General features: G+C 43.9%; 1 protein-coding gene across 2 annotated transcripts in view; it reads left to right on the top strand.

The window, feature by feature from the left end:
• itgav (integrin, alpha V) overlaps positions 1 to 26,589 on the top strand; it is a 34,319-nt gene that overhangs the window by 2,940 nt on the left and 4,790 nt on the right. The window contains exons 2-31 of one of the 2 annotated variants that reach the window (XM_071472482.1): positions 2,686 to 2,816; positions 9,911 to 10,002; positions 10,435 to 10,549; positions 10,965 to 11,026; positions 11,612 to 11,657; positions 13,609 to 13,731; positions 14,111 to 14,155; positions 14,531 to 14,574; positions 14,830 to 14,886; positions 15,667 to 15,719; positions 16,172 to 16,247; positions 16,655 to 16,784; positions 16,913 to 17,010; positions 17,594 to 17,687; positions 17,786 to 17,831; positions 18,809 to 18,916; positions 19,578 to 19,633; positions 19,738 to 19,892; positions 20,052 to 20,189; positions 20,398 to 20,465; positions 20,721 to 20,865; positions 21,033 to 21,125; positions 21,433 to 21,512; positions 23,031 to 23,111; positions 23,986 to 24,091; positions 24,300 to 24,458; positions 24,627 to 24,758; positions 24,943 to 25,056; positions 25,812 to 25,919; positions 26,253 to 26,372. In XM_071472482.1, the coding sequence (XP_071328583.1) occupies positions 2,686 to 2,816; positions 9,911 to 10,002; positions 10,435 to 10,549; positions 10,965 to 11,026; positions 11,612 to 11,657; positions 13,609 to 13,731; positions 14,111 to 14,155; positions 14,531 to 14,574; positions 14,830 to 14,886; positions 15,667 to 15,719; positions 16,172 to 16,247; positions 16,655 to 16,784; positions 16,913 to 17,010; positions 17,594 to 17,687; positions 17,786 to 17,831; positions 18,809 to 18,916; positions 19,578 to 19,633; positions 19,738 to 19,892; positions 20,052 to 20,189; positions 20,398 to 20,465; positions 20,721 to 20,865; positions 21,033 to 21,125; positions 21,433 to 21,512; positions 23,031 to 23,111; positions 23,986 to 24,091; positions 24,300 to 24,458; positions 24,627 to 24,758; positions 24,943 to 25,056; positions 25,812 to 25,919; positions 26,253 to 26,372 (2,875 nt within the window). Of the gene's footprint in view, positions 1 to 2,685; positions 2,817 to 9,910; positions 10,003 to 10,434; positions 10,550 to 10,964; positions 11,027 to 11,608; positions 11,658 to 13,608; positions 13,732 to 14,110; positions 14,156 to 14,530; positions 14,575 to 14,829; positions 14,887 to 15,666; positions 15,720 to 16,171; positions 16,248 to 16,654; positions 16,785 to 16,912; positions 17,011 to 17,593; positions 17,688 to 17,785; positions 17,832 to 18,808; positions 18,917 to 19,577; positions 19,634 to 19,737; positions 19,893 to 20,051; positions 20,190 to 20,397; positions 20,466 to 20,720; positions 20,866 to 21,032; positions 21,126 to 21,432; positions 21,513 to 23,030; positions 23,112 to 23,985; positions 24,092 to 24,299; positions 24,459 to 24,626; positions 24,759 to 24,942; positions 25,057 to 25,811; positions 25,920 to 26,252; positions 26,373 to 26,589 lie in introns of both variants that reach the window. The other variant, XM_071472481.1, reaches the window with a different exon arrangement.

The raw sequence follows: 26,589 nt of genomic DNA, 5'->3' as shown, positions 1-26,589 counted from the left end.
AATAAAAGTAAAAGATTTCAGGTCAACACTCAGAAACCAAATCCTGCAAGGTTGGATGGTGGGTCCAGGTGGGCGGGGCTTGGGGTGTGGCTGAGGGTGGTGACTGCTTTGTTGTGACATCACAAAGTTCCAGAAGTCCTGACGGCTGGTTTTAAGGCTCAGTTTCTGAATACAGGCTGTGTGCATTTCTCTGTGGACTGAGGCTTTGATACTTTCACAGTATTAATATAGAACCTAGACCTGCTTTATAATCACAAACACATGGACATCTACCTTTAGACTGTGTGGACCTTTAAAGCTGCTCCACCTGATTCCGCTACAACATTAAAATGCTGCTGAAGCATTGATGACTACAAAAAAAGTTATTTTACTTTCAAGTACATTTTGTTGATAACACTTCTGTACTACTGCAATTTGAATGAGGGATTTTTATTTGTACTGGTTTTGTAAAGGTTTTGATCATTTCTCCCAACTTATAACTCTAGTCTTACTCATCCAGTTGTTTTCAGTATTTCAATTTTTACTTACACTAACTTCAACTAAAATATTTTAATCATGTGTATTTTGTGTATGGAAGTAGCAAAACTGCAAACCAGCAAAACAGCAGAACTGGATCCCAAACAGACCAAAGACTGTCCCTAAACTTTGCCTTTGTTCCTCAGTGTGCCATTATGTTTTTATGAAAGGGGTTAATTCATAACTTTAAGGCGTGTATAAGCAGCTGCTTCAATACATGTGCAAACTTCAGGGAGCTGAGCCACACAGAGTGAGCTAAGGGAGCCAGGAGCTGCATTAAGTTGTGTGTTCACAGGTTAAGAGATAATTAGTGGTTTCTGAAACTACTTTTGAGAGAAGCTTGTCCCCTACTGCTCACACTGCCACTGTACTTGGTTGTATTTAGTGTGGGGTCTTTGTGCTGCATCTTCGATATCACTGTTACACTCATACATCCAGAGCTTTCCTGCACTTGTTTCCTGCTGCTTTCATAGAGGATCTCTGTTTGAAAAGATAAGACTACAGGCAACATGTCATCTTTTCCAAAACTTTCTGTTTCTCATTTATAGTTTGCTCCTAACATCAGACCTTTAAGTTATAATATTTAACTTTTCTGCATGAATATGTCTAAAAACAACTAGACCTATGTTATACATGGTGTTGAGTTGTGTTCTTACATTACCCAAAGGTTTCCATCAATTCTCAAATAGAAATCTGTGATCATGGTAACGTTCCGTTTCATTGGTCGTCTGTCAGTGACATCATAACCTCTCTGTGCTCATGTGTCAGTGTTGTGATCGTTGACATTTTTAAGATTCACTTTTTAGATCTTGGTTGTTTTTAATTACGTATTTTGACCGGATTGTTGTACTGTACTATAATTTCATATAAACTGTGACCAATAGCGGAAGAAAAGGCAATGAAGCTCTATCACAGGAGCCTTTTTTTTATAGGTGTGTCAAATAATAACAATGTCCAACACCAGTGCTAAGAGACATTTAATCATAGTAGTAATAACTATCATTATATAATTCAATAAGTATAAAACATAGGAAGACTCCGAGCACCAGTGTGAATAACCAGCTCAGTGTTTGTGTGTTGCTCATGTTTAAAAAGTCAGTTTCGGTTGTAAACATTTTGTGGTTTCTTGTAAATTCCATTTTTAAAACACATGGTCAGATCGCAGGAAATAGGCTTCTCTCAGATGAGCTGTTTTCCTGTTGTTTTAATCTCAGTTCACTGACTCTGCTTTCTGACAGTATGAACAGCAGACACAATAAATCAATCAAACTGAACCAGTGTCTATAAACAGCTCGGTGTCTGACCGAGCCAAGGCCCCTCCAAGCGTAAACAGTTAACATTTTTTTGCCTGTGAATCCTAATCCTCTGAACGGCCCTGCTGCTTCCAGCCAAGTTGGGAAGATAAATCCTGTTTCACTGTGCAAGTGAAACCAGGCCGGTGTGAACAAAGACTTTCTGTGTTCTTTACAGCTCTGTCATGAACGCACAGAGAAGCTGTTTGGCCAAATCTTGTTTTACAGTATATCTCACAGCGACACAAGAGCTACACACGGGTGATTCAGTAAATCAGAGGTAACAACACACAGTGTCTCAGTAACCTGGAGTCTTCAAAACACAAGTCTCTCTCTGTTCAGTAGGTTTGTTATATCTTGAGCTTAAATGAATACTAATCAAATCAATTTATTGACTGGTGGTTTCAGCTCTGATAGTTATTTATCAGAGCTTCAGATGGTGCGTTCAGGTTCAGTTATTGATGCTTTGGTGCCAGTTTACTACTCATGGCTATCATAGTAATTAGTTGGTTGAAAGAAAATTTATTGGCAGCTATTTTGATAATCGATTAAACGTTCTAGTAATTTCTCAAGCAGGGAAGGTCTAATGAAAGATGCTCGAGTTGCATTATGGGAATTGTAGTATCCAGTTTGTTTGGACTTTGGCCCATATTAGGTTTGTTTATATGTTAGTATACCTTGGCCGACCTCACTTCCAATGAGGAAATGTACCGTAACATGGACCACACAGACCTTCACAGCTCGTGTGTATGACTGAGGCTTAAAAGTCAGGGTATCTCAGCCTTCGCTGCATCAGTTTTGACCATTCTTTCTTACAAGTTCCCCAACTGCTGTATATGGAAGTGTAAAGCTCCCCCCTCTTCCTCCTCCTCCCTAGGTCAGACGTTCTGATAGGAGCTCCTCGGGCCAACACCTCGGCCCCCAGCAGTGTTGTGGAGAGAGGAGCAGTGTACAGCTGCCCCTGGAAGAGCTCTTCAGCCTGCCAGCAGCTGCAGTTTGACAACTCAGGTACCAAAAACTCTTTTCATTTATCTTCCACATTTCAGGGCAGCTATGATGACGTGCTCAGAATCATCCAGCTTTCAGTCACCGTAAATACCCTGAGACTGAGGCCCCAACTCCCTGACTAACCCCCTGCCTCCCTGGTTTCTGCAACAGAGGTTTTCTTTTTACATACAGCAAAGAATTAGTCATCATCCTAATAAATGAATGCAACTGTTACCGTGAATATTATGCTCACACACATAATTGAATAGTCATAGTTAATTTAAATGGTTGTCTGTCCATCTCGTCCTCTGAACGTGATATCTTTGTAACGTTTTGAGAAGTTTCTTCAAATTTGACTCGAAAATGAACTTGAAGAAGAATTTCGTGGTCAAAGGTCAAGGTCACTGCAACCTTTTTCGGTTATAATGCAGGAACCCAAATTATGACAAAAGTTAACACAAATATATAGTCGGGCAAAAATGATGAAGTGATGACATTTTGTATTCAAGCATTCAATGGTCGGCTTCACTGTGACGTCATTATGTTCAGTAAAAAACAACCATGAGTCAGTGATGCTTGTTTCCCAGAGGAAACTTCATCAGGTTCCTTATTGTGGCCACACAGAGGAAATAACCCACGTTACTTTCAGCACATCTGAGTCACTTCAAGTCGCTTCAAGCACCTCTGGTCAATAAGATAAAAATGTGGTCATTGATGGCTGTTTTCAGAGGACATCATGTAAACACAAAAACTGATGCAGCTGCGATAATCTACAGAGGAACAGCTGAGAATGTGCTTCCATTTCTCTAGAATCTAAACTCTCTACAATAAAAGTTACATAGTCAGCAGTCCAGCTCTGCCTATTGGTCTGTTGTCCAGTGTCCCTGGTTGATTTAATGACACCTGTGGTTACCATAGTAACGGTAGTGTGCTTTGGTTGAGCAGAATCCACTGTTAGAGCAGCTGAGCTGTTTCCAGTGCAGCCAAACAAACTCTTATAGAGAACATGTCAGTCAGTGATCATCACAACCTCCATCTGACTGCAAGCTGCACACACAGCAGCTCTTCATCAGCAGCTCTTCACCAGCAGCTCTTCATCAGCAGCTCTTCACCAGCAGCTCTTCACCAGCAGCTCTTCATCAGCAGCTCTTCACCAGCAGCCCCACCAACAAAAAATGCAGAGAACAAAGAAAATAGATACCGTCTTGTTTTGAAGATGAATTTTCAGTGAATGATTGCAGTTGCCGTCGTGAAAAACACATTGCATTTCCTGTTGTTGCTACACAGCAAAAGACACTTCATGTTCTGCCAGTTGAGCATTAACAGTAACTTAATCCAGCTGTGATCCAGCTGTAGGACACTTGAGGCTGTTAAATATTAATGGTACCACACCTTCAGATAGTCAGACAGGAACACTGGATTGCAGTTTATCCCTCGTGTGTCTTAAGGCTATTTAAATCCAGCACAGGGACATGGACAATCACTAACAATAAAAACCATTACATATATAGAAATAATTACTGAATGTAAATATATTGAGTGGCTGTTTGAAAAGTAATCCCAGGAAACAGATTTTAAGAATGTTAACATGTCTATAAGTACGAAAACAGTTGTTTTATTTTGGAATGACGAACAAACTAACAAGCTGCTGTGGATGAGAAGCTGATGAGCAGTCAGATCACTGACAGGACGTCAGTCACTGAGAGCCACTCGGTCATTTTCATTTCTAACAACAGAGCATGTGGACTTTCTCAGTTTGCACTAACAGTGTGTTGCTGATGGGATAATAAGGCTTCAGCTCAGCCTGCTGCTGTTATCTCGTGTCAGGACACATTCAGGAATGTGTTGTGAAACAGGAGGTGTGTGGACTCGTCTGCTGCCCGCTGAGTGTGCGTGAACCTCTGCTCCTGCACTTAATATACCCAGAATGCATCTCTAAATGTCTTTGTTTGAAGTTCTTGGAAGAGGACTGCTCTGTCATCACTGTAGATATTAATACAGTCACATTTATGATGTGTTTTTCTTTCAGAGACATTAAAACAAGAGTTCTTCCTGTTAGTAGCTTCCTTGACTTGTCAGTCCAACAGCACAGACTCTCTGCAGGAGTCTGGGTTAATTGGTTTGTGTGTTTAGACTGACTGCAGTTTAATGTATTGATTATGCTTTTCTGGTTGATCCATCAAAGGTCCCATAGTTTACACTTCTCCAGTGTCATCTAACCAATGCATCAGCTCCGGACTTTTCTATATTTTAATTTTTTACACACTAACATCATTAATTATGTTGTGCTGTGCTGTGTGTGCTGTGAGGCTGCTAGAAAACTGCTTTGAAAACAGTGAGGACAACATCAGCTAAAGAACCAACGGCATGTTTTATTTTTTCTATTTCCTGATACAGTCCAAGTGTCACTGATAGTTCAGTCTGTTTCCTGTTGACAAGGAACAATCAATCTGCTGGTTTCTTAATGAAGCTGAAAAGTGGGCAGCGTATGACGGATAACCAGCAGCCGCTGACATTCCAACAAATTAAAACACTAAATTCATTGTGTGTAAATTAGAGATTAACTGGACAAAACCGGAACACAGATCACTTGGTCATGAAAAGTTTAAGTTAGATGTGTTGAGGCCCAGAAAGTAAACTTCAGACTGTGTCCTGGTGACTTTGTCTTTAAGATGGTGCCATACAAACACAACTGGTTTGACTCCAGCTGTGGACCTCTGTCTTACCCCTCCTCCTTCTCTCCCCTCATGTTTCCTGTCTTTATCTCAACTGCTGCAGTCAAATGAAGGCAAAACGCCAAAACACTTAAAAAACAAAAAAGAAAATAACTTCAAACTCACACGTTTATTTGAAATAGTCGTGGAGATCCCGAAGTCATGACCCAGACATCTAGAATGTTTCCATTTGCTGTGATGGTGCAGCCACAGGAAATACGTCAGTGTTACGAGGCAGAGACTGGAGCTAAAGTCAAGAGAGGCTACTGGGTCACAGTGACCTTCATTAGGAAAGAAATGTGTCTCATCAGAGACAGAGACATTTTGTTGATGTGACGCAAACAGAGGCGCCACATCCTGCTCAAAGAGTCTGGAAAAAGTCCCATTTGTTTATTGACATAAACAAATGGGACATAAAAACTGAAGATGATGTTCTTTGCCTTCGTGTTGTCCGTTATCGTCTCACTTCATCCTCCACTGTTGTTTACGTCATAAAAACACTCTCGAGCTGTGTCCTGATTCAGGGAAGCATGTGGTCTATGACAGCTATGAAGGGCCACGCCTTCACAGGCCGTGTCTGTGGCGGTGGAGGGCTGAACCGAAATGAGACGGTTGTGGCCTGTGGAGGATTTTCGCTTTGCGTCACCAGCCCTTTGTCTCCTGTCGCCGAGCAACCTCGACAATATGTGCCTTTATTTCACAAAAACTTGAGGTTTTAAGGCCGTTGGTTTTAACAGTTGTTCCAGTTGTACTGAGCTGAAACACAATACTTAGATTTAACAGTGTGATCCTCAGGCTCTCTGTTGATGTTTGCTACCATACTATTTTCATTACAGGCACGCAATGAATCATAGGATACATTAGGCAATGCAGGATCCACCCACTCGATCCTAAGCTGAGTTTATCAGTGCCCCATGGGTGTGGGCTGTCCTCACAATTAATATTTAACTCAGATAATCAGCTGGCAGACACAGTGTATGAGAGGTCTAATGAGGTCTAATGAGGTCTAATGTGTCACATGACAGATGCACGGCTCACGGTTTGTTTAGTGAGAGCACAGATTCTTGTGTCTGGTTCAAACTGAGAACAAACAAAACCTAAAATGAGCAGAGTAGAAACAAGCCTGATGTTTTATACAAAGATTAATATCAGATGATGTCACTTCAGTTTCCCCTGGGCCGGCTCAGTTCACGAAGCAACACCTGGTTCCATGATGCCATGATGATGATGATGGGAACAACTTAGGCTTTCATGTTTAAACTGGTACAGATCAGAAACCATGCACTCCCTTCTGCAGTGTGAACTAATAGAACTTGGGGTCATAACCAACTATTATTTTCTCTAACAGTAAATATGTCTGTGATCATTCCCACAGACCACAGTGACGTCGTCACGCCAAGTCACAATCCAGACATGTTCACTTTACTGTCATGTGACATTCAAGGCCTCGATGGACTAATTGATAAATCAACCAATCACAGCAGCTCTGAATAGAACTGCCTCTCATGAAGCTGCTGGACTGAAATATACGGAACTAAAGGGAGACAACACTAAAGAGGAAGAGAAACAAGAAGTGTAAATAGCAACAGGCGGTGGTTCAGAGGAGGAGGAGTTATTTCATTTAAGTTTTAATTAATGATCATTGTGACTGTTGTTTAAACTGGCAGCAGCGGTCGGCTGTGTGTCGGCTGTGTTTCAGCTGTGTGTCGGCTGTGTTTCAGCTGTGTTTCGGCTGTGTTTCGGCTGTGTGTCGGCTGTGTGTCGGCTGTGTGTCGGCTGTGTGTCGGCTGTGTTTCAGCTGTGTGTCGGCTGTGTTTCGGCTGTGTGTCGGCTGTGTGTCGGCTGTGTGTCGGCTGTGTGTCGGCTGTGTTTCAGCTGTCTCTGATCTGTGACCTGAAACACTAACTGGGACGTTTCACAGTAGAAATCTTTCATCAGGTCTGCTCTCTGTGTGATTCTCTGTGGTCTCTTATCTTCACACTGAGTTCAGCCTCAGGCCTGTTGTGCCCATAAAAGGTGAATTTGTCTCGAACAGTGTCAGTAAGTCACAGGATGTTTACTTTACAGCAGCTTTCAGCTCGCAGCCCGACAGTATAACTGCCCTGCCCTGCTGAGGAGCCGCTGAGCAAGGCGCTGGACACACCGAGGCCCTGCAGGCTGTGTTGGCACTGACAGAGGGCAGAGCTGCACACTGATGCTGTTCCCTGTGGCTGTGGTGGTGTTAGTGAGTGGCCCAGTTATGTGTGTTCCTCCACAATAGAGGCCTTTGTTGTTGATTTGACCTACGTGATCGCTGCTAAAGCTTCACCGGACCAGAGAACAGAATTAACTGGAATTCTTCTGTGTGTGTGTGTGTGTGTGTGTGTGTGTGGTATGACTCTGACTCAGTGTTAGTCTGTCCTATTCTGGCTGTTTAACCATGATGCACCACTGCTTTTGTTCCTGCCGGGTTTTTTATTTTCTTTTTTGAGTGTGACTTGTCTGGGCGGGCTGCTGCATGTATTTATATATTTATATATATTTTAAGGATGTATTTTTCTACTTTACTGGGCAGCATGTAGCAGGGAGTGAGTGGAAAACAAGATATAAATACAACTCAGACCGTCCTCACTCAGAGTGTGTTCTGCGTTCAGAGCTTCTGTCATGTGTGTCCTGTAAGAAACTGTAGAAATATAAATAAAAAAGCAACAGATTAGTGAAAATACATGATGGTCTGACAAGCACCATCATCAGGTCAACATCTCCAGAACCAATGACAGTCCCCTCAGCCATAGTATTTAGCTAATATTATAATTTAAAAAATATACTATGATTAAATATATATCATATAAATATTATTTGAAAATAATGTAATTAGCGAATGTTAGCATGCTAACTGCACCAAGATGGTAAGAATGGTAAACACTGAGAGAAAACGCTTCCACGCCGTCTACGAAGGTGTAGCCGTCATAAGACCGTGAAGGTCAAACTGAAATGAGCCGGTCTGGTCTATAGAGGATTTCCGCTGTCCTCGCCCTTATCATTGCATCGCAAAGCACGGTTCCTGTCACCTAGCAACCATGACAACACAACAAAACTTTTTTTCACAAAAACTTTGAAGTTTTAAGGTTTGAAGTTCCTCGGTTTAGTTGTTGAACTGAGCTGAAACCCAGTACTGCGGCCATCAGCACACACCAGAAGGTTTCACTGGTTATTCACATGTTGACCTTTCTCTGGCGAAGGATCAAGACAAACAGAGAGACAGAGTCTGTTGTCATGGTCACCGTTCTGTTAAGACGGTAACGAGCTGTGGCATCATGCATTGTTGATTCACCACCATAATTACAGATTAGGGTTAAAATATCCGATTTATTGCCAAACGCAGGGAAGCTAATCCACAGTGTCTGTCTGATACCAGAGACCAGAAACTATTTAATCAGCCAAACCTCCTGTGGCTCTGAGATTCAACAGCCAACACATGTCAGCAGCCTGGAGTTTCCCACCCTGATGGGAAAATCCCAAACATTTCCTCACTGTCTGTGGACATTACTCCAGACCAGGTTTCAACATTTAGCTGCTTCCTATCCACATACTGTGTTGGACTTGTGAGGGACTCCTTTAATTTTGGATCTGTGGTGTTGCATTAGTGTAGATGTTACAGAACTAACAGTGTCCAGGTACATCCATGCAAGTATTTATACTGAATGTAGTGTCATTCATGCCTTTATAATGACCTCATCTATTCCCTCTAATGAATAATTAGTAGTTAGTAATTCAGGCCTTATAGAGCTGTGCACTGTTAACTCCTGCATTACACCCAAGCATTCGAGTACGAGATCAGACTGACACTTCATCAATAATCAGATCGTGTGGAGTTCATCAGTGTTGATCACATTTTACTGTTTTCAATCTCAGAGGAAAATAAAAGAGATAATTTGAGGATAAAGATGAATAATCATCTGGAAGAACAGATTATTATTCACCCTGAACATGAATGAACACACAGAGGCATCAGTCATTTCAGTCGTGGTGAAAAGGATCCAGAAAACATCTTTATTCAGTTTGTTTCCATTAACCTGCTGAATCACAGGAGGTGGTTTATCAGACTGTTCAGAAATATTTCACAAAATTGAAATGGAAACACTTTGGTCACGTTCAAGCTGTGGTTCCTGCTGAATCAGGCCCCAGGAGCCAGTTCCAACCCAGAGGCTGGTGAGAAATAATATTTCCATAAAGACACCTGTCTTTATAGTAGGACCTGAACCATTGTGGAGCAGTGCTGTTGATACCCACCCAGGTTTCAGCCCTCGCCCACCTCAGCCCTCTCTAAAAGCCTGTGATGGTGTGATCGGGCTGATTGATGGGCGTCTCACCACTGAAGTCCACGTAAACCAGTTAATAAATCTCTGTCCCTCTCTGCAGATGACAGAAGGAACCAAGACGGGGCTCAGATGGAGTTTAAATCCAAGCAGTGGTTCGGTGCTTCGGTACGATCTGACGGAGAGCACATCCTGGTGAGGAGCACCACACACACATTTGTTTTTCTGTACTTGTGAGGACACTCACTGACATAATGCTTTCCCTAACCCCTTAATCATCACAGCTAAATGCCAGAGAAATACGAACCTTGAAACAGTGGTGTAGTGTTAATTGTAAATGGAATTAACTTCATTTGCAGCATCAGTACATGGATACAGGATCGTTGTTCTGTCTCACTCCAGTTGTAGAGACTTAAATCCTCCTTTATACACGAGCTGTTGCTCATGAGACTCACTCAGTCCCATTCACCTGTACCAACATGTAGTTTACAAGTCAAAATGGTTGTTTCCCAGCTGGTTCCTGGTGTTCAGACTGGTTTGGGTCTTTAATATGTGTGTGTGTGTGTGTGTGTGTGTGTGTGTGTGTGTGTGTGTGTGTGTGTGTGTGTGTGTGTGTTTGTTTTCCAGGCCTGCGCTCCTCTGTACCAGTGGTCGACCTTTGGCGTCTCTGAGCGAGAGCCGGTGGGGACGTGTTACCTGAAGAAAGGAGGCACAGTGGTGGAGTACTCGCCCTGCAGATCAAGTCAGTCCTCTTCCTCTGTCTTCTCCTCTCTAGAGTTAATGTGTAGGAAACGCAGGTGTTGCATGTTGAAAGAGTAACTGAACACTGGGCTGTGTTGCTCCTGAAACTACACTGAGGTCAAGATATTCAGGGGATGTTAAGTTGCTCTTTAAAGGTCCCATATTTTACATTTCTCCTGTGTTTTATTTGAAGTGTTGAAGATATATTTGTGGTTTTAAGAACCAGAAAGTCAGTTTGAGTAAGTGGTTCTGAACCAGGTCAGTGCTGGATCCTGGATCAGGGCCCAGTCATTAATACCAACTGTAAATATTTAAACCAGACAGTGCCTCGCTCTGTAATAACTGTAAACATAATTTCTCATCTGTCTACTTCTCTTTCTATGATGCATGATGAAACTTTTTATTTCTCTGTCCAGGTGCCAACTCCCCAGAGGGGCAGGGTTTCTGCCAGGCCGGCTTCAGCGCTGACTTCCTTAAGGTAGGTGACCGAGACTAACCCGGACAAACTCAACGTCCACCTGGGATTATTTTTAGAGGTGTTGAATCAAAGGGATTTTAGCTGCAGCACTGTGGTCTGGAGTTCATAACAGAGGCGACTTATGATCAGATCAGATCAGATGTATTGTCGCTGCACACAACAGGTGCACATAGAGGGTGTCTCCCACAGAGTGACAGCGTATCTGCGGCTTCACCTTGTGTCAAAACAACAACAGTTGAATCGGGTCAGTGAAGGTTGACAGTAACGAGGATTCACCCTCTGTAGTTGAAGGACTGACCCTGGATCAAGAAGATGTGTATATATATGTCTTCATCTCAAATCGCCATAGCAACAGATGAACCTGCTTCATCGTATTGAATCTGAAACAGATGCTTTTTAGTCTGAGGCAGCTGCAGCGGTTGTGGTTATGGCCTTCAGTGCAGGTGTGGGAGTAAAGGTGTTGTTATTAACCCTTTACACCTCAGGGAGTAACAGAGAGTCGTTTACTGACTTAAGGAGTCAGAGAAGAAAGGAAATTACTGAAATCTTTTCCTTGTTCCCTCTTTGTTTTTGTGTTTTCAGCAGAACAAGAAAGTGGTGGTGGGAGGACCTGGCAGCTTCTACTGGCAGGGTGAGTGTGTGTGTGTGTGTGTGTGTGTTTATCATAGGCTACTTTTGGAGACAAATTTCAGACCACAGACAATTTAACTGGGGACAGAGAGAGCCGATGTTTGGGTCGGTGGTGAAGGAAATGTGAAACCAGTTTAGCATGAAGTACATTTCTACCACTGATCCCATTCAGACCTGAGTCTCCCTCTGAAACAAACTCCTAAAACCTGAGGGTTTTCTGAAAATGTGACATTGACCAAAACCTTTATGTGTCAGCCTCTGAAGCAGATAAAAACCATCTGAGAGCTTAAAGCTTTGGCTTTTATTGTAAATCACTGACTTTGTGTTGGAAACTGGATATGGCTGGAAAAACTACAGTCTCAGTTCTGTTCATTTTTTAAAAAATCAATAAACTTTAAAAGTAAAGTTTAAGATCTCAAATGGTTTTTATTTCATGTTTCTATCTGCTTCAGGAAATAAAGGTTTAAGTGACTGTGTTGGATCAGGTAAATCTTCCTCCTCCTCCTCCTCCTCCTCCTCCTCCTCTCTCACCCTGGGCCTTGACTAGCTGGTTAGCAGCTCACCAGGTTGAAGTCAGCGTCAATAGTGAAGACGCTTCTGTAAAATGTCCCAAACATGAGTTGAAGTATTTTCCTCCAGATTGTCTGACGTGTTGTTGTTTGGCTGAGTTGTGTGTTGTTATTGTGGTTTTTGGGCGAGCTGTGTCACTGTGTGCAGGTCTCCTGTGGGGATGAGCACTTTATTAGGAACACCTCACCAACACTGGGTAGCTCCTCAGTCCTTCATGGATCCACCAGAGACTCTGCTCCATGTTGACATGACTGCATTCAGCCTGTCGGCCTCCTGGTTCTACTGGACCCAGGTCTGCAGACTGGGGACTGTTCATCCAACCAGTGCTCCTCACCTGGATCTGCTGTTGCCACATGATTGGCTGATTGACTGTGAGAATAAGCAGGTGAACAGGTGTTCCTAATAAAGTGCTCAGGGAGTGAGTGAGGGCGGAGCTAACGGTACAGACCAGTCTACAGTTTAATGAGCAGGTAAAGTCCAGACAGGGTGTGTGTGTGTCTGTGTGTGTGTGTATCAGCAGTGTGTTGTAATCCATGTGTGTGTAGTGGTCTGACATTAGAGGGTGTGACAGAGTTTATCCTGAACGCTGAGTCAGTCTCTCTCTCTCTCTCTCTCTCTCTCTCTCTCAGTCTGGAGTACGTTAGTGTGTTAGCTAATTATTGTTTCCTGTTGACTCAACACTCACAGTTACACAACCAGCCACACACACACACACACACACACACACACACACACACACACACACACACACACACACACACACAGCTCTGTTTCTGATTAGTCAGTTGTTAACACTGTGTGTCTCCTTTAGTCACACGTTGTGTGTGTTTGTGTGTCAGTGTAAACAAAGTTGTGTAACATCGAACCGTCTGTTCTGCTCTTTTCTTTCTTAGGTTCTGTTGTGTTCTTCCTCATGTTCTTCATCACCTCTGTAAACATCTATTCTCTTCTCTGACTCTTCAGTGGTTCTTTTCTTATCTCTTTGTTCTCTTCTGTTCTTTTTGTTCTCTGTTCTCTCTCGGTTTCCTTATTATTCTTGCGTTCTCTCCTATTCTTCCCCCGTTCTCCCTCTCTCCTGTTCTTTTCTTTTCTGTCTTGGCTACGTCCTCGTTCTCCTGTTTTCTCCTCATTCTCTTTTGTGATCTCCTGTTTCTTGTTCTCTTATGTTCCCTCCTTGTCCCCTCCTCTTGTTGCCTTGTTTTCTTCTTGTTCTCTTATTTTTATCTCCTTGTTCTCCTCTTCTGTTCTCCCCCTGCTCCCTCCCTGTTCTCTTGTTTGTCTCTCCCTGTTCTCCCCTTGTTCTCTCCTTGTTTCCTTCTCTTCTCTCCTTGTTCCGTTGTTGTTCTGCTCTGTTCTCTAAGGTTCTCCTCCTCTATCCTCAGGTCAGCTGATTTCTGACGACGTCTCTGAGATTTTGTCTCGGATTGACAAACATTACATCACTCCGTACGGGAACACCCTCGCTACCAAGTCAGCCGGCGCCCAGTATGACGACAGTTACCTCGGTAACCCCAAACTCACACACACACACAAACACACACACAAACACTCTCTCACACACACACACACACACACACACACACCTGTCCTTCATTATTGTCCAGGTCTTTGTTGACCGTTAACATCTGTACAGACATGAGTGAGTCAGAACATCTGTAGAGGAACTGAAGCGTTTCTCTGTATCATCAGTGATGAGACACTGGTTCATATTAATATCAGCCTGGTGTGATGTTAGCTGTCCTGATGTATGAATATCTGATAATAATAATCATAATAATGATAATAATCATGGACTCATATTTTAAATGCAACTCAAAAAGCGATTGCTTCAGTCTGAAACATGTGACTTGCTGGAGGAACATGTTGTGTGTCTGTGTGCTGCAGGATACTCTGTGACCGTCGGAGACTTCAACGATGACGGAAAAGAAGGTGAGATGAATCCATCACTGTCTTTATATCAACACTGTTATTCAGAATACACTGTTCGTCTGATTATTAGATGTAAATCAGATCAAGCTGCAACTTTCAGTTTTGATCATCTTTTACTCGTTTTAGTTATTTTTCAAGGAAAAGCTCCTCAGAGGATTAACGTCGTAGTGAAGTGAATATTTCTGGGTTCTGTGAGACGTCTGATGATGTCACCTTGACCTATTGGGTATTCTGAAATGTTGATTGATTTATCGATTAATCAAAAAGATGGATTAATGGATGGATTCATCAAAAATGAAAACAATAATTTCAGCTCTGATTAGGTGCAAAACCCAACTGGTCAGAGTTGTTTAAATGTTGATCTCTCCTCTGTAGATTATGTGACTGGAGTACCTCGGGGGGACAAGGCACTGGGTTATGTAAGTGTCCACACTGCTCACACACACACACACACACACACGGACGCACACACACGCACACACACACACACACACACACACACACACACACACTCTGTACATTGCAGCACAAACTCATGGATACTGATACTTCAGTCCAATCTCAGTCTGAGGTCAGACACTAGGTGAAGGGAGAACACGTGACCTCAGGAACAGCCCGTTGAAGTTCTCTGTGGAACGTCAGCTGATGTCCTGTGTTGTGTTCTGATTTGTCAGGTGAACATCTTCAACGGCGGCAACATGGAGTCCATGGTGAACTTCACGGGAACTCAGGTGAGCTGCAGGACAGCACAGACAGTCACAGCTGCTGGAGGCTCTGACTGGAAATAAAGATGGGCGGAGCCTCTGTAACGTCACCCTCAGGTTTCTGAAGCACGGAGTGAGCTGCTCTGCCATCGCCATCTTGGCAGTGCCTGACTCCGCCCCTAACTCCTGGCTAATCCAAAATTAGTAAAAGAGGTGGAGCCAAGATTTTGGTGCATTCTGGTTTACACTCATCCACCTGTCACTCAAAGAGGCCACGCCCTCAATTCTCCATAACTTTAGTCCTTAATAAAATGTAAACAGGTGAGTTCTATAAATCTGAGCCCATACAGTTGTCATGAGGGAGAAAATGAGCTCTAGAGACCAGTGGAGGAAGAAGAAACAGGAAGAGGGAGAAAGAGGGAGACTGTCATCAGCAGTCGTTTCAGAGTTAATGAGAGAGTTCCTCTTCACTTCCTGTCTGTTCTCCATAACGGACCCTCTGAACCCATCAACACTGTTTACTGCCCCTCCCACCTCTCTCTCTCTCCCTCCCTCTCTCTCTCTGTCACATGTCTCTCAATCTTCCCTCTGATCTCTGACATCACGTCTCTGGTTTGAGGTTTTGAATCAGCCTCTTTTGGGGCAAGGAAACGTTTGCCTTTAAAAGCAGCTGTAAACTCTGCTCCTCTCCTCTCTCCTCTCTCCTCCTCTCCTCTCCTCTCCTCTCTCCTCCTCTCCTCTCTCCTCCTCTCTCCTCCTCTCCTCTCCTCTCCTCTCTCCTCCTCTCCTCTCCTCTTCGTCTTGCAGATGGCTGCGTACTTCGGACACTCAGTAGCTGCCACTGATGTTAATAATGATGGGTAAGTCTGTGTTTTAATAACAGTCCACTGTGATGAAGCTAAAAGGATTTTAAATGTGAGACCTGCTTTATAATCAAAAAACACATGGACATCTACCTTTAAACTACACGGGACCTTTAACATCGTGTTAACACAGCATCTCTTGCTGCCAGCTGCAGTGTGGTAACAGCTGGTTGCAGTGATGTGTCATAAAAGTAGTGCACCAGTTTAAAAACAGAGAGGAAGACCGCTAATGATGCTGGGTTCAAACTGTTCAAATTGTGTACAAGTGTTTTATGAGGCAAGAAGTACATTCATCATGTGTGTTAGGCCTCAAGGACACACAGTGAGTTCACTGAGAAATATTGATGTAAGCAGAACATGTTGTTAGTGATGAAAACACCAGAACAACAGGTTCTGTGTGGTTCTCCATCAGTCTGGTTTATCTGTTCTTCTCCTCTGTCTGTCGTCAGTTTGGTGGATCTGTTGGTTGGAGCTCCTCTCTTCATGGACAGAGGGTCAGACGGAAAACTCAGGGAGGTGGGACAGGTAGGAAACACATGCACACACACACACACACACACACACACACACACACACACACACACACACACACAATAAATAAAAAAACCTGACACATGAAGCAGCAGCAGCAAATGTTGAGGAAGCGTCAGCAGCATCTTCAGACTGAGCAGGAAGCGGCGAGGCTGATACCACAGAGATGAAACGCTGCGTCGTCTGCTGTCCATGCACCGAGTGGCCCACTAACCTGGGCCAGTGGGAGAGGAGTTTAAATGTTAACGTGCTGGCATAAGGCACCGAAAACAAACAAGTGCTTCACTACTTGTACTACAACTGTGTGTGTGTGTGTGTGTGTGTGTGTGTGTGTGTGTGTGTGTGTGTGTGTGTGTGTGTGTGTGTGTGTGTGTGTGTGTGTGTGTGTGTGTGTCCTCCAGGTGTCTGTGTACCTGGGTCGAGGTGGATTTTCCTTCCATCCTCCTCAGATGCTGACGGGGTCAGAGGTCTACGCCAGATATGGCTCTGCCATTGCGGCGCTGGGAGACCTGGACATGGATGGATACAACGGTAAGAGACACACACACACACGCACACACACAGGGACAGGCCCATGAGCAAATCACTGAATCCCGACCAGGTCCAGCCACCGAGCTCGATGATCCCTCCCCAGCTCATGTCTCTTGTCTCCCCTCCAGATGTGGCCATCTCTGCTCCTTATGGAGGTCCCGACCACAACGGCTTGGTCTACATCCACAATGGCCGCCCTCGGGGGCCCGACCCATCACCTTCCCAGGTCAGAACCACTAACGTCAAACCAGATCTGTCTTTAAGTGAGTTGGTGGGGGTTAGTGATGTGGGGGCTGCTGGTGAACTACTGCACAGCAAAAATACTGTCAAAGAAAAAGTCCTGTAGTAATTCATTGAGTATTACATTTGTTTTACATTTGCATCATCACAGAATCAGTCTATAACAGTGATCAGTTCAAAAAAATGATGAATGAATGTTAATTGAGAACATTTGAGGAAATAAATCAATGTTAATTCTTGATTTGTTTTTTTTTCTCTGATAAACAAACACAAAGTACCGTTAAAGTACTGGATGGATAAGCAGTATCAGTGACAGTGGTAGTACTGTAGAAATCTTAATGATATTTTGTTGAGTCATGATGTTGTTTAATTTCACTTCCTCATGTGTGAACAGTCTGACGGAGGAGAATCACCACAGATCTGAAGTGGGAACAAACTGAGCACAGAAAATGTTCTTAACTGACTTTGCTCATCTTCAGTTTCACTGTCACACAACCTGATGAAGATTAAACTCATTCACTCCCCAGGACAGAAGCTGTGTGTTGACTTACAGCTGTGTCTCCTCTCAGGTCCTGCAGGGAAAATGGGCGTCCAGCTACATGCCTGCTAGCTTTGGATACTCCATGACTGGAAACACTGACATAGACCAGAATGGATATCCAGGTACACACACACACACACACACACACACACACACTCAAGCGCAGCAGGAATAAAGTCTGAGCTGCTGTGAAAACAGCTGATGTGTTTCTGTCTTTCAGATTTAATAGTGGGAGTGTTCGGGGCAGACAAAGCTGTTTTATACAGGTAATCAAAAGTTATGCTGTGTGTGTGTGCACCCCTGCTGTCTGTGTGTGTGTGTGTGTGTGTGTGTGTGTGTGTGATGCTGCTGATGGAAGCTGAGCAGTTTAATGAGCGAGGCCACCTCTGAAATCAAAGAGCTGCTGTTTCTTTCCTCCTCCTGACTTTATAGAAGCTCCTTCAGTTCTCCACTGGGTTCCTCTGCTCAGTCTTTATCTCGCTGTGTTCCTGCAGCTGATTAAATCCTACATGATCAAATTAACCCTTTAACACGACTGACACCAGCTTAACTCAACTCTAAACTCACAGACGTGAAAAGTGTTGTTGTAAAAGTCAGAGAAACCTGACGAACAACTGACAACACGTTTCATTAGTTTTTGACTTTGTGTCATTTGTAACAGACTGAGAATGAACTGTTGACCACATGTGACTCAAAAAATCATTATTATTATGATCACGACATCATCGGACTGAAAAACAGGCTGTGAACATTCAGCATAAGACATGACGTGACTGTGAAAAGTGTCCAGTGAGCATGTATCTGTGTGTTTACATACACCTCAGTAACCAGTGTGTGCTCGGACGCTGTCACACACACATCACCTGTATAACTCCTTTTATTTGTAGCTATTAAATAGCTCTCTGTCCTCCTTTTAGATTCTTAACATAGTCTATATATTATTTAATTCTAATGTGTTACTGTGAGCGACTGGAATTTTGAATTTCCAGGGGTCCTTGAGGTCGTCCTCAGCAAAAAGGGGAATAATTTATTTTCACTATAATTCCATCAATAACTAACGTGATGACAGAATGTTTGATTATTGGTCATGAATTTTTTGTTTTTAATTCTACCTTTATTTTACTGGCAACACATTAAGAACAAATTGAAAATCACCTTCATATCTCTCACTGTGAAGGAAGCAGCATCTGCCGCGTGACCTGTTCACTCACCAGGTTACTATTTGTGTGTGTGTCTTCATCAGAGCCCGTCCAGTGATCGGTGTGAACGCCACGTTAGACATTACGCCTCAGATCATCAACCCAGAGGAGAAGAAGTGCATGCTGCCCGGGACCAGCACACATGTGTCTTGGTGAGTCCTCACATGTTTCACCTGGAATCGACACGACCGCAGCCTCTGTCTCCGTCTCCTCACTTTGACTTCCGGAGGTCATTTGATGGTTTTCATGAGCTTTTGTCGATTCCCAGGTCATAGATATTTTTTACACCCTCTCCCAACAACATTTCGCACAAATGGCTTTTCGTTTGTTGGCAGTGTGAAGTGTTTTCTGTTTCTGGCTGTTGGCAGCTCAGTGCTCGCTGAGGCTGTGAAGTCAAGAAGCTGTAAACTGACTGTGAGGAGCTTTTCATCGTAGTCGCCCTGCAGCTGTGAAGACGCCGAGCCGCAGACATGTTCCCAGTCAGAGCTGTCGTTCAGTAATGTGCTTGGTGGCCTCTTCCAGAGCTCTGCCCCCCTCAGACACGCCCACACCAGGCAGAGTGTCTGAAATTAAAACAAGTAGCTTGATGTCGGGGTTCCTGAAGATAGTTGCACCTTCTCCCAGATTAGTCTCCAGTGTGGGTTTGAGGAGGGTCTGTCAGTAGAGAGGGGCTGACAGGAGGTGGTCACCTGATCACCACAGACGCTTTTCAGCACTGAAGCAAATGTTCTGGACAGAATTCATCACGTGACTTCCTCATATAAACCTGACATCTTCTTCCACAGATGAGTGTTAACTCTGTGTGTTTTCCAGTTTTAAGGTGAAGTACTGTCTGAAGGCCAGCGGCCGCGGAGCTCCAGCTTCTCTCAGTAAGGGACTGTGTGTGTGTGTGTGTGTGTTGTGGTTCTGCAGATTGAAGACCGTCTCATTGTATCGGATCATAACCTGCTCTGGGTTTCCTCTCTGCTTCCAGACTTTCGTGTGGACCTCATATTGGACCGTCTGAAGCAGAAGGAAGCGACCAAGCGCGTCCTCTTCCTGCACAGCCGGACCTTTCAGTACTCCAAGAACATGACGGTGTCCAACGGCAAAGGCCCGGCCTGCGAGGAGCAGCCCGTCTTCCTGAGGGTGAGGAACGCTAACACAAGCTCAGAGCGCCGACGAATAAAAACGGCTTTTAGATCATCGACAGAATGAGCTGTACTGAGGCACGGAGGCTGAAGCTGAAGTCTGTCTGTCTGTCTCTCGCTCTCTCGCTCTCTCTCTCTCTCTCTCTGTCTCTCTCAGGACGATCGTGAGTTTCGGGATAAGATCACTCCCATCTCCGTGGCGATGGAGTACAGTCTGGACTACCAGCAGGCTGCAGACCAAACCGGACTGCTGCCCATCCTGGACATGTCGGCACCGTCCAATGTCACCAAGCAGGTAACACCCAACTGAGTGTGTGTGTGTGTGTGTGTGTGTGTGTGTGTGTGTTCAGTGAGACTCATCAGTGGCTTTACTGTCTGAACGTTCAGTTTTCAACATCTCTTCCGTCTTTGTCTGTGTTGCCTTTGTTTCTTTTGTCCATCTTTCTTTCATTCCTTCACTCCTTCCTTGCTTCCTTCCTTCCTTCCTTCCTTCCTCCCGTCAGGCTCACATCCTGTTGGACTGTGGAGAAGACAACATCTGTAAACCTGACCTGAGGCTGTCAGTGAAGAGGTGGGACATGTCAGCGTTGAGTTTATAAACTGGATCAAACTGTGAAACTGATTAACATGAAAATAAAAAGGATTTAGCTTCAACTTGTTACATATATTCATCTTTTTCAGTAAATGCCAAAATGTTTTTTTCTATTTGAATGTTTTTCCTTCAAAAAAGAACACATATAAGGCTGAAATTAAAAAAAAAAAAACAAAAACAAAAAAAAACTTGATTTAGGACATGTTACCATTGTGATCGTTTTTGTTGCTGCAGCGACCGTGAGCAGATCTACATCGGTGATGACAACGCTTTGACCCTGGAGGTCAGCGCTGAGAATCAGGGAGAGGGCGCCTACGAGGCCGAGCTCCACGTCTACCCTCCGCAGCAGGCCGACTTCACCGGGGTCGTCCGAAGTCAGGTATGTCTCTGTCCCCCAGAGCTGAGCACCAGAGCTCCTGTACACCAGTACTGTCTTTGGATCTGTACTGTAAGACATCCATCCATCCATCCTTCCTTCCTTCCTTCCTTCCTTCCTTCCTTCCATCCATTGTCTGCAGGAGATAAACTGTGGTGTGGTTTTGACAGGTCCTCTCCAGACTGTCCTGTGCTTACAAGAAGGAAAACCAGACCAAGATGGTGGTGTGTGACCTGGGAAACCCCATGAAGGGAGGAACCAAGGTCCGTGGTCAGAGTACTGGGCGTGCTCATGTTGCATTCTGGGTGTTGTAGGTGCCACTCTGACGTGGCTGTGGGAAGCAGGTGGAGCAGATTTTAGTAGAGTTAACAATAAAGTCAAATACCAGAGGAAACATATGAGGAAGTAAAGGAAAGGAGTGGCTGTGGACTGTTAAGAGCAGGGATCACATTTTTAAGATGACTTTGTCTTAAAATGGACAGAACTTGACACATGGTGCTGTTGTTTTTCCTGTCTACTTCTATTCTCTGATTGGTCCTTGTTGTCTCTTCCTGTGCTGTGATTGGCCAGGTGCTGGCAGAGCTGAGGTTCAGCGTGCACCAGCTGTCGGAGGAGGACACATCTGTCAAGTTTGACCTGCAGATAGTCAGGTACAGTCTGCTGTCTGTCGTCATCCACCACAGAGCACCACTGACTGCTCCTTCTTCTCCGAGTCATTACTCAGTCAAATGTGAACACACAGATATAAAACACATGTTTTTAAATCCAGTCTGACTTCCACATCCTAAGGGTGTCATTATCTCTGATGTCCATCCAGAATAAACCTCCAGAAATCTGCTTAGAAATCACAGAAAAAAGATGCTGCAGAACTTCATTCAGAATCCTCCTGTTTTAAGTTTCCTTCAGTGTCACAGTGACAGTTGCTGAACATTATGATACGCTGCAGACAGGAGCTGATCACAGCTGATCACAGCTGATCACAGCTGATCACAGCTGATCACAGCTGCTGTTCATGGGGCAGTTTATGTGAGGAAACAAGCCAAACAGGGAATATTATCCTTATACTTGCTTGCATTCCCCAAAGAATTATCGGGACTATAGAAGTCCACATAGAAGCAAGAGAAGAGAGATAGTTCAGCTAAACATACCTGTAGCTTGATGCTGGAGGGAGGAAGGCTGCTCTGACTGTGACTGTGTGAGCAGCCTGTAAACAGCCATCACATCAGCATTCATCACAGCAGAGCAGCTTTTGTCCCAGAGCTCAATGAATGGTGAACACCCTGAGAGCTCACGGCTCTGTGCAGCCACACACACACACACACACACACACACACACACATGCATACACAATGACTCAGAGGATTGTAAGGGCTGTGTGTGTGAGTGAGAGAGAGAGAGAGAGAGAGAGAGAGGTATGTTAATGATAGGTCTCAGTCTGACCGCTCAGTCCTCCTCAGCTCTCTGACACTCACTCTTACTGAAGGACAGAATTACTGTGAGTGTGTGGAGGAGATGCACTCAAAAGTGACTATTATTGTCATTATTGATTCATCTGACAGATACTGTCTTGATAAATTAATTATTTTGTCTATGAAATGTAATAAAATGTTAAAAATCATCCCTCAGAATTTTACTTGTTTTGTAAAAACCAAAATGTTTCTCTTAACTCTCAGAAAACTGATCAGAAGAGCAAATTCTCACATTTGAGAAACTTCAACCAGTGATTTCAGAGTTTAAAGCTCCATGTTTTATCTTCTCCTGTGTTTTACCTGAAGTGTTGATCTCCATCAGAAGATATATCTGGTTTTAAGAACCAAAAACCATCTCAGTGTAGTTTTACATCTTCTCTCTCAGGCTTCTCTCTGGAGCTCTAGTATCAACAGGTCAGTCAGCCAATCAGAGGAGAGGATCTGAGCCTCTAATCAGAGGTCATGAATGTAAATGAGGTGAGGAATGTTTTCCTCCGTCAGGTCCAAGGCAGCAGCTCCACCCTGTGGCTGCTTCCAGTACAACAACAGCAGAACCTCACATCAATCTGTTCTAACTTTCTGTCCACACATCTTTTGTTTTCATGTTTTTTAAAATGTATTTTAGTATTTTGTGTTGTTTAGTGTTTCATCATGTGGAGATGATAAATACATCAAGTCTGTGTTTCCTCTGTGTTTCAGCTCCAACCAGTTCGACAACACCAGTCCTCGAGTTTCCAGCATCACCAAGCTGGCTGTCCTCGCTAAAGTCTCCATTAGAGGGTAAACACACACACACACACACACATGCACACACACATACTTAGACTTCTGTCTTAGTGAGGACACTCACTGACATAATGCATTCCCAAGCCCCTTACCTGAACTCTAACACCACGTCGTAACCCTCAAATTGTGATCTGAAGGTGTGTCAGAAAGTGTCAGAAAGTGAGAAAATGTCCTCACTTTCCCAAAATGTCCTCACTCTGTTAGTAAAATACTTTTTTTGTCCTTACTATGTAGCAAGTACAACGACCACAACACATCATGTTGATCTGTAACAGCTGCAGGTGGAAATAAGCAACAAGGTTTACAATAATTTATCAGTGTTGTGTTTGGCCTTAAAATCAGTTCACTTAGGTTTAAAGGTGCTATATGTAAGTGTTTGCTATTGCTACATAGCCAGCGTTAGCATTAGAAGCTGTTTACTCACCAGTCTAGAAGAAACATGAGTTACTCACCACCAGTGTCTCCAGAGGTGGAAACAAACTCTTGATTTGTCTCTATTTCTATCGCTTCTACTGACGTTAGCATGCTAACGAGCTAGCCCTGGCCTGTCCCGTAATACTACAGGTGGACCACTGGATGTAGAAGTATTAATACTGTTGGTATTGATATTGATATATAATACCTATGTACAGTATTGATATCTATTCTCACATCTGTACCGATACAAAAAGATCAAATAGTAAAATTTTAGCGTCCTGTCTGCCTCAGACTGCGCCCACACTGTGGAGGTACAGTTCATCTCTGTAAAACACAACTTTACGGTGTATGTATACATATATGTGTGTGTGTGTGTGTGTGTGTGTGCGCGTGTGTGTGCGTGTGCGTGTGCGTGTGTGTCTGTGTGTGTGTGTCTGTGTTGTCCTCGCAGGTCGTCTTCTCCTGGTCAGGTGCTGCTTCCCATCGCCAACTGGAAACCTAAACAGCCTCCTGTGGTTGGGGACGACATCGGACCACAAATAGTACATGTCTATGAGGTACACACACACACACACACACACACAAGCACACACACACATAGCTAAAGCTAATGCAGATGCAGACTGACCTGATCACAGTTTGTGTTGCTGTTTGTCTGTATTGTGTTATACTGACATGTGTTTCCATTGAGAGAAGGTCACCGCCATCAGTAGATGCACAGTAACGCATTAGATTGTGACACGTTTGTGATGTCATCGCTCTCAGCTCCATAACAGCGGGCCCAGTACGATCAGTAAAGCTGCTCTGGAGGTGGAGTGGCCGTACCAGTTCAAGAACGGCTCGCTGCTCTACATCACAAGCTTCGAGACTGAGGGACCCATCAACTGCACCACCGACATCGAGATCAACCCGCTCAATGTGTCGGTGAGGAACACACACACACACACACACACACACACACACACACACACACACACACACACACAAGATGTGCAAAATATTTATGATGAGAAATCTAGGAAAACAAAAAGACTGATACCAGGATTAATATGTGTGTGTGTGTGTGTGTGTGTGTGTGTGTGTGTGTGTCAGAACCCACTGACCTCACAGAAGAACACCAGTGTCGTCCCACCCAGGGAGCGAGAGACAGAGGGACGAAACAGAAACCACGTTCGCAAGAGAGACCTGGAGTCCAGAGACGCACTGACCGACCTGCAGACGCTGGTATACACACACACACACACACATTCATTCATTCATTCTCAGATGTTGCTACACATCTGTACTGATACAAAAATATCAAATAGTTAACATTTTTTAACTGTTTAACTAGACTACTACTTTTTTTCTATATTAGTAAATATAAGTGTGTGTGTGTGTGTGTGTGTGTGTGTGTGTGTGTGTGTAGGACTGCAATACAGCAGACTGTCTGCGGCTGAAGTGTCAGGTGGGTCGTCTGGAGAGGACGAAGAACGCCATCCTCTTCATCTTCTCCAGACTGGCTGTCAACAACTTCCTCAGGGTAAAAAGCTGCTGTGACTCATCAACATGAAACATTCACTGTCTTATTGAAGATAATTATTAAAACAGTGTTTTAATAACTGTCTATAAACTGTGCTGTGTATTAAAGACACATTAAGTATAAAGAGTAAATGTTGTAAGAAAATTAATCAGCTACTATTTGACAATCAGTTGATTGTTTAAAGTCATTTTCAAGACAAAAAAAACAACAAACATTTAATGGTTCTGTGTTTTCCAGTGTGAGAACTGTGACAAATGTTTTTCACCGTGAAGAAACTGAACCATTAATCAACTAACAGAAATAATTCTGTCGTCTTACTGGATCAGTTTAAAGAGAAACTCAACACCTTCTGAAAATCTTGTACTGACCTCTAGTGGTTTGACCTCTCACCTTGCAGCGATGATGTGCAGGTGTACTCCAGGACAGTGTGACATCATCACTGCTGGGTGTGGTCAGAGGCAGTAGAGACAGTGAAACACAGCTCTTCATCCTGCTGTATAAAAAGGTTCACGAGCCTGGTCCATGCAAGCCTCATCAAAAGTGGCAGTATAAGATATACACTCAGTGATCAGTGTCCGACTGTGAAAACCCCTACAATGATTCATCATTGTAGTACTAGCTTCAGTCTATAGTTGCTACAGTTCTTTTCTTTTCCAGTTGTGTTCCTCCACCTCTGGACGTGTGTTGTTCCTCGGGTCTCAAGTCTGTGATGGAGATCTGTCAGACCTGTGACTCCGTTTGTTTTTCTTCTGCAGACTGAGAATCAGAATCGCTCATATGTGGTTCGATCCACAGCCTCGTTCAGTGTCATCGAGATGCCGTACAAGAACCTGGTGTCGGAGCTACCATCCAATAGTACCACTGTAAGACACGCACACACAGACACACACAGACACACACAGACACAAAACATCTCTCTCTTTGCATTTCATTAAATGACAAAATTCCCCAGTTGCTCTTTCTGCTTCCACCAAGCTGCAGCTCTGAGATCATCCACATCAACTAAATGTGCAACATGTTTTTAGTTTTAGTTTCTTTTCATGCACATCACACACAAACTTGATCGTTATTGATACTTTGGTACATTAATATCCAGATTATTGATAGTTAGGTGCATTGATATCCATGATATTGATACTTCCTTTCATTGCTGGTGTAAAAAGTGTCAGCTCTTAAATGTGAGTGTGTGTTTTCAGGTGAGTGTGTCGGTGCTGTGGGTGGCAGACGCTCCCCAGCCGGTGCCAGGCTGGGTGGTGGCTCTGGCTGTGCTGGCAGGACTGCTGCTGCTGGCGCTGCTCATCTTCATCATGTACAAGGTGAGGAACAAACAGTGACACAGTGAGGATGACGAGGCTCCGTCTGGGTGATGAAGAGGTGGAGGGTTCTGTCTCTGCTGTAGTGCTCAGCTTCTCTGCTGGTTAGTCCAGACGTTGAAAGTCTCAGACACAGGGCTGCATGAACGACACAGCTGATCTCAGTCAACTTGTTCTGATTGAAAACATTGGAAACTTGATCTGGAGTAGAGTTTTGTTC

Source organism: Trachinotus anak, unplaced genomic scaffold, assembly GCF_046630095.1.
Source record: "Trachinotus anak isolate AG129_WGS33_773 ecotype Australia unplaced genomic scaffold, CSIRO_AGI_Tana_v1 ptg000039l, whole genome shotgun sequence".
NCBI classification, from domain to species: Eukaryota; Metazoa; Chordata; class Actinopteri; order Carangiformes; family Carangidae; genus Trachinotus; species Trachinotus anak.
Note: the sequence above shows the minus strand (reverse complement) of the source record. Positions and strands in the feature narration are given on the sequence as shown.